The 8,080-nt window shown below is 45.4% G+C and overlaps 1 protein-coding gene across 2 annotated transcripts in view; it reads right to left on the bottom strand.

Moving 5' to 3' along the window:
* LOC106585836 (glutamate receptor ionotropic, delta-2) overlaps positions 1 to 8,080 on the bottom strand; it is a 623,881-nt gene that overhangs the window by 265,979 nt on the left and 349,822 nt on the right. For both annotated transcript variants that reach the window (XR_001324086.3, XM_014172508.3), the window contains exon 3: positions 6,545 to 6,829. Coding sequence is in view for 1 of the 2 variants with exons in the window: in XM_014172508.3 (XP_014027983.1) it covers positions 6,545 to 6,829 (285 nt within the window). In the remaining variant the exon portion in view is untranslated. The remainder of the gene's footprint in view (positions 1 to 6,544; positions 6,830 to 8,080) is intronic.

The raw sequence follows: 8,080 nt of genomic DNA, 5'->3' as shown, positions 1-8,080 counted from the left end.
TGGAGATCATACTTAAGTAGTTGTTTTTCCCACCTGGGTTTGTGGGAGATTGTTTTTGAGTTAGTGTATGTTGCACCTCTTCGTCACGGTTTGTTGTTTTTGTTCTTTAGTTTATTTGTGTATCTTGCATAGTTTCACAGTTCAATAAAATATGTGGAACGATACACACGCTGCACTTTGGTCCGCTCGAACGACGTGACACTATAGAGTTAAAGACATGTCAATAAACTCAAAAACAGCTTATTGGAGACCGCATTCCACCATTCCCCATTAATATGGACAGTATTTGGTATACAGTATACTACAAAATCATAGTATTACACATTCACTTTTATCACAGCACATTCGCTCCTGTAGAAAAATGTTGTAATAGACAGAAGAGAATTAGCATTTCTCTTTCAGTGTGCTGGAGTTAGACCTGTGTAGTACATTTGTCACTGCAGCAGTGAGGTGGGCAACTGTCTCACTGAAGAGGTACATATTAAAATGAATCATCACTGAAGAGGTACATATTAAAATGAATCATCACTGAAGAGGTACATATTAAAATGAATCACCACTGAAGAGGTACATATTAAAATGAATCATCAGTCAGAGAGCTGACTGGCTGCTCATCTCTCTCTCCCCCTCCCTCCTTTTCCCCCTATCCCCCCTCTCTCTGTCTCTCTCTCCCCTCCCTCCCTTTCCCCCTATCCCCCCTCTCTCTCTCCCCTTCCCTCCCTTTCCCCCTATCCCCCCCCCCTCTCTCTCTCTCTCTCTCTCTCTCCCCCTCCCTCCTTTTCTCCCTACCCCCCCTCTCTCTCTCCCCCTCCCTCCCTCCCTCCCTCCCTACCCACCCTCTCTTTCTCAGCTAGGAGGGCAGGCCTTCATTAAACCCATTCTGCAGCTGGGTCACTGGCGGAATGCACAATCCAACTCCCACCAAACATGAGTTCAAAGGTGCCTTCCAAAATGTGGCACTGATTCAGAAATTGTGGGAAAAAGTTGTGCTTTGGTCTCTGAATAAATTGGTTCCGTGGTATACCAATGCCGACTATGTACTTCTATAGCGCTATAGTGTTGCTTTGCATATACAGTGCCTTCAGAGAGTATTCACACCCCTTGGATTTTTCCACATTTTGTTTTGTTACAGCCTGAATTTGGATTACATTTAGATGTTTGGTCACTGGCCTACACACAATACCCCATAACGTCAAAGTGGAATTATGTTTTTAGAAATGTTTACAAATTAATACAAAATGAAAAGCTGAAATGTCTTGAGTCAATAAGTATTCAACCCATTTGTTATGGTAAGCCTAAATAAGTTCAGGAGTAAAAATGTGCTTAACAAGTGACATAATAAGTTGCATGGACTCTCTGTGCAGTATTAGTGTTTATTATGATTTTTGCATGACTACCTCATCTCTGTATGTTCAAATATTTGTAAGGTCCCACAGTTGAACAGTGATTAGAAACGGAATACATCTTAGCACAGGTAAATACTAGAGGAAAACCAGGTTCAGTCTGCTTTCCAACAGACACTAGGAGACAGAATCACCTTTCAGCAGGACAATAACCTAAAACACAAGGCCAAATATACACTGGAGTTACAATCAATGTTCCTGTGTGGCCTACTGTAGTATCAGTTTGACTTTAATCTGATTGAAAATCTATGGCAAGACTTAAAAATGGCTGTCCTGCAATGATCAACAACCAACTTGACAGAGATTGAATAATTATTTAAATAATAATGTGCACATATTGTAAAATCCAGGTTTGCAAAGCTCTTAGAGACCCAGAAAGACACATCTGGGTCTGCCAAAATTGATTCTACCATATATTGACTCAGTGGTGTGAATATTCATTTTCAATAAATGTACAAACATTTCTGATAAAATGTTTTCACTTTGTCATTATATGGTGTTGTATGTAAATGATTGAGATTGTTTTATTTATTTAATCAATTTAGAATTCAGGTTGTAACACAACAAAATGTGGAATAAGTCAAGGGCTGTGAAACTGTTTGAAGCCACTGTATGTCTATATGGTGTACATTAGTTGACTAATAATGTAGTTGATGTGAACAAATGATGACATTGCCTCCTTGTCATTGTCATCATTAAACAATGAACAGATGAATTGCACCTCATTAGATGCTGGGCTGAGTCGATGGTGTAAGGTGTTAGGGAGTATATACACAGCACCAACCAACACAGAGGGACAGGAAAAAACACACAGCCAGATGACTTGACGAACGATCCAGTTCCGGATGACATCATCAGTCAGGGTCAAAAGGTCAGAGGGTGAGAGTTGGCCTGGAGAGATGCCCATGCAGAGGACGAGGGGAGGAGAACATGCAGGAAATGTCTACTTATAGGCCCCTGTGTCACCACGGTTTTCAGAGAGGGCTGGGGGGCGGGGCTCGGACTCCACACACCAGCTTGTCTTTTTATTTCGGGAAACGTTTTATGACACATGGAGGGAGGAATACCCAGAGGTCCCTGCTGATGCACACGCCATTCGGTCGGCAGCTGGACTGCTGCTGTTTACAACGTGACTGTGTAGGGTGAGGAGGGAGGGAGGGAGGGAGGGAGGGAGGGAGGGAGGGAGGGAGGGAGGGAGGGAGGGAGGGAGGGAGGGAGGGAGGGAGGGGAGGGAGGGATACGGATATCGAATAGTGAGGAAGTAAAAGAGTGTTGCTAATGTGAGTTCTTCATTACCATTACAGCTCGATAAAGAAGTGACACTAATGCCCCAGCCGGCAACATGCCAGGCTGCCACTGGTGCTATTGTTGTTATTGTCACCCTGGTTTACATTATGAGACTACAGGAGAATAATACAGACTGGGAAAATGAACAAACAGAGATGTGTTGGTACGAGGCACTTTCAATCAGTGAGAAAATACACAGGCGTAATTACAATCCAGATTAGCGTCTTCATTATCGTTAGTATTGAGAGAGGGGGTGCAGCGGTCTAGGTCTATACACTCTATATGCTATGAGTCACAGCTCTACAACTAAGAGAATGTCTGGGGATCATCCACTTAACCTTGGTGCTGGCTAATTTAATCCAAATCTAGTTATATATATATGGATTTACTCAGTTGTACACAGCAATGTTGTCCCAATATCTCAGAAATGATTATTTCGCACAATTCTAGCAGAAATGGGCATTGCCATGTAAAGGTCCTGAGGCAAACTCCTGTGGTGTATTCACTAAGAACCAAACAAAAGCAAATGGACGAAACCTGAATTTGTCCAACAAGAAATGCTTGTTATAGTTTTTCTAACTGTACGCACGCCAAATACACGCCAATCGCCAAATGCTAACGTCGATCCACTGAGGCAAAAAGGACATAAAAGGGAACTGTGCATTTTCTATATTAGTGGGTTAGGGTCGGGTTAGGGTTGGGTTAGGGTCGGGTTAGGGTCGGGTTAGGGTCAGGTTGGGTTAGGGTCGGGTTAGGGTCGGGTTAGGGTCGGGTTAGGGTCGGGTCGGGTCAGGGTCGGGTTAGGGTCGGGTTAGGGTCGGGTGGGGAGCTCAGATTTTCACTTTATCACATATAGTCAAACAGTTGTGGATGGGTTAGAAGTAATTGTATGTGTGTGTGTGCGTGTGGGTGTGCGTGTGTGTGTGCGTGTGTGTATCTGTCTGTGCTACATGCAGATTGAGTGAGGTACAGGTCTCAGGCTGCCTCCATCAATCCCAGAGTAGCTTCAGCATCTCTTCTGTGGCTGATGCTTTTACTATGCTTCACAACACACCTGCTTTACAAAGGCTGCCTCGCACCATAAATCTCCCTCAGAAAATACATTTTCATAATTTTCCCTCGGAAAAGAAATGGCTCCCTGTAAATCTGAAAGGCTAAGCAGCGGAAGTGTTTAGGCTGAGATTTGAGGCTCATGGCACATATTACTATTATTATAATTATTTGGGGTGGCAGGTAGCCTAGCGGTTAGAGCGTTAGGCCAGTAACCAAAAGGTTGCTCGATTTAATCCCTGAGCAGACAAGGCAAAAATCTGTCTTCTGCCCGTGAACAAGGCAGTTAACCCACTGTTCCCCGGTAGACGTCATTGTAAATAAGAATTTGTTCTTAACTGACATGTCTAGTTAAATAGAGATTAAAAATATATATGTATTATTTGAGGCTCATGGCACAGCTGCTCACCAGGAACTGGTGACTATTTAGAAAATACCTTCCCAAGGTGTTATATATAGAATCAGAATGTTTTATTAAATTGTACAAAAAAAAATCTACTTCATTGTTTTACTGTAAATGATGTTGCTACCTTGGATCATTTCAAATATATATGTAAATATTTTGTAAATAATAAAGAATGGCTAAAAAGCTAAATATATTTTCTGCCTAATATGTTGTACACTCACAGAACTGGATCAGAAGGGATACACGTACAGCACAAGTCCCACCTTCCCAAATCTATTGGTTTCCCATTTTGGAGAGGTGGCTGGGGATTGGTCAGAACTGGATCAGAAGGGATACACGTACAGCACAAGTCCCACCTTCCCAAATCTATTGGTTTCCCATTTTGGAGAGGTGGCTGGGGATTGGTCAGAAGTGGAGCCAATACTCAACCAATACAAAGGCTGCTTCTATGGTGGTAGCAGATTCTGGCAACGTCCCGAATTGCACTCTATTCCTTATATAGTCCACTGCTTTATAACCAGGGGCATAAAGGAAGCCCCGTAGGGCTCTGATAATGCACTATGTAGGGAATAGGGAGCCATTGGGGATGCTGTCTTTGGGGTCCCTCTCGGCTTCCTCTCTACCCACCATCAACAACAATGGGCCTACTTAATCATGTGTAGCTGTGTTATCGATCCCTGCACATGTTCTCTGCTTGAGGAATCTTGATGTGTTCCACAGTGGCTCCAACATCCAACTGGGATTTCACCTGCATCTTGTTTTCACCTGTTTTCCCAGAGTAGCTGTAGCCAGAATCATAGCCTAGGAGGCTTGGTAATATGCAGTCCTGTTGGGGAATGTCCTACTCCAACAGATGAAGTTGCGAGCCCTGTAGGATAGACTCTTTGTGCTTTTGCCTACTCCATTGACATTGTCAAGCCAAACAGTCTGGCAATTCAGCATTCTCTAAATATGAACATTATATCATTAATGAGCTGGAGGAGAAAGAGGATTTGAGCCTAATTCAATAACCACTACAGCTACCCTTCCTTCACACATTTGGGGATTGTTTATTATTTTTGTTCCACAGATCGTATTTGGCATGACAATTCCATAAGGAGATGACAAAACAACCCAGGCTAGATAGAGTGATAAACTCTGATCTGGAACCCAGGCTAGTTAGATTTATAAACTCTGATAGGAGTGACACCTCTGTGAACTCTCAAGCCCAAATCCCCCGGTACACAGACACAGAACTCCTATCGTTTTCAGTCTTCAGATTGCACCACTAGACCTAAACAAAATAGAGGAGTGGGCAACCCAATTCAATTTACACATACACACTGTATTATCCCCAATTTACACATACACACTCCAGAGTCCCCAAAGCCAGACGAAGACGAGGCGATGTGTAAGAGAACATTGTTACATCTCAAAGAGCTCGGGCTTAGAGACTGGTATGGTTAATACCTTGGAGGACCATCTTCTGGTGAATGGGGCGGGCAGCCGCAGAGAGTCGTTATAGCACTATACAACGCCACAGTGCAACTGGCAGTGTGAGACCCAAAATGGTTCTGCCGGCTGTTCTTCTGGGAGCCACACGTATTTAGCCAGCCTTGATGCTTTTAACCTGGTGCAGTGGACCATGGGAGATGAGCTCCATAGGGACAGACAGGGGGAGTGGAGATGAAGCTGCCTCACTCCCACACACAGGGCCAGACAGACGGATCTACACACTTACACATCTAGTGATAAACAATCCCTATCTCTCCGCCTCTCTCTCTCTTTCTCTCTCAGGCACAAACACACACACACATACACATAAAAACACATACACACAGACACACGCTCTGTCCCTCCCTCCCTCCCTCCCTCCCTCCCTCCCTCCCTCCCTCCCTCCCTCCCTCCCTCCCTCCTCCTCCCTCCAACAGTATGAACACATATAATCCAGTGTAATGAAGGTGGATGGAGATGGTGGGGAACATTAACTATGTTGGTGCATTGACTCTGGTCCTCCAGAATGCAGGGAGTTCAGGCCGTTAACCATTAGCATGCTAATGTCTGCCAAGCTGCGAGTCCATCAGATCTCCATCACACATCTTCATTCATCATTGAATCCTTCCCTATGAATATCAGCTATAGTGCATCCCTCCCCACTTCCTACTCTCTGCACCCCCCTTCTCAGCATACCTGGGTTCACATACTATTCAACATTTGCAAATACTTTAAGAGTGTTTGCTTAAGCCTGCAAGGAATGCCAGGTGGGCGGGGTTTGCCTCTTGAGACCTTTCCATTGGTTCCATTGCAAAAGGCAAGCTCAATCGAGCATAGATACAGTATTAGGAATTGTTTTTAATAGTATATGAGCCCAGGACCACTTCCCTCTCTTCCCATAACACCCCCGTCGGCCGATTCTTACCGTATTCCTGGTCGTAGAAGATGATAAACTTCTGCCAGCTGTACTCGCTGACCACTTGGAGGATGACGTCGTTGAGGTAGACAGGCGGGCGAACGAAGAGGGTGTAGTCATCCTGGCGGCCGCGGCTGACGAGGGGACAGCTGGAGCGAGGGGTGCCGGCGGGGGCACGCTGGATGAACAGGTGCGGGATGTGCATGGCGTCCGCCAGCGACTGCAGGGAGCCCGCCGACATACAGCCAACTGAGCTAATAAGAGCCAGGATCCCCCTGTTCATCAACTCACAGGCTGCACAGTGGGAGATAGAGAGGGAGGTGGGGGGAAAGGGGGGAAGGAGGGAGGGATTAGGGGAAAGACAGAAAGAGAGAGAGAGAGAGAGAGAGAGAGAGAGAGAGAGAGGGCGAGTTATTTAAAGTTCTCAAACTGAGTAAGAGAAAAGGGAATAGTAATGGACATACAGTAATGACATATACACACTGTGCCACTCTTTTCTTGGAGGAATCTGGATTATTACTGTATGATGAAGTTGTTAGCTTTAATCAGGAGCCAGCAGCAAAAGCAGGGGCTGATATATGAGTCTTCTATCATTTTAATTACCGTACTGGAACAGTGTGAATATCATTCCTTCCACTCCATTTAGAGATTCCTTTAAAAGCGATATTTTTAGAGACTGTGTGAATTCTGTGGCTATGACCAGGCAAGTCATTACTGGAACACAGACTGACACAACCGGAGTAGCTATGTATGTATGTACTGTATGTATGTATGTGCTGTATGTACTGTATGTATGTATGTGCTGTATGTATTTACATTTACATTTACATTTAAGTCATTTAGCAGACGCTCTTATCCAGAGCGACTTACAAAATGGTGCATTCACCTTATGATATCCAGTGGAACAACCACTTTACAATAGTGCATCTAAATATTTTAAGGGGGGGGGGGGGGGGGGGGGTTAGAAGGATTACTTTATCCTATCCTAGGTATTCCTTAAAGAGGTGGGGTTTCAGGTGTCTCCGGAAGGTGGTGATTGACTCCGCTGTCCTGGCGTCGTGAGGGAGCTTGTTCCACCATTGGGGTGCCAGAGCAGCGAACAGTTTTGACTGGGCTGAGCGGGAACTGTGCTTCCTCAGAGGTAGGGGGGCCAGCAGGCCAGTGGTGGATGAACGCAGTGCCCTTGTTTGGGTGTAGGGCCTGATCAGAGCCTGAAGGTATGGAGGTGCCGTTCCCTTCACAGCTCCGTAGGCAATCACCATGGTCTTGTAGCGGATGCGAGCTTCAACTGGAAGCCAGTGGAGAGAGCGGAGGAGCGGGGTGACGTGAGAGAACTTGGGAAGGTTGAACACCAGACGGGCTGCGGCGTTCTGGATGAGTTGTAGGGGTTTAATGGCACAGGCAGGGAGCCCAGCCAACAGCGAGTTGCAGTAATCCAGACGGGAGATGACAAGTGCCTGGATTAGGACCTGCGCCGCTTCCTGTGTGAGGCAGGGTCGTACTCTGCGAATGTTGTAGAGCATGAACCTACAGGATCGGGTCACC

The sequence above is a fragment of the Salmo salar genome, chromosome 24 (genome assembly GCF_965601325.2).
Source record: "Salmo salar chromosome 24, fSalSal1, whole genome shotgun sequence".
In the NCBI taxonomy this organism is placed as follows: Eukaryota; Metazoa; Chordata; class Actinopteri; order Salmoniformes; family Salmonidae; genus Salmo; species Salmo salar.
The sequence above is the reverse complement of the archived record's forward strand: the minus strand, read 5'-3'. Positions and strand labels throughout refer to the sequence as shown.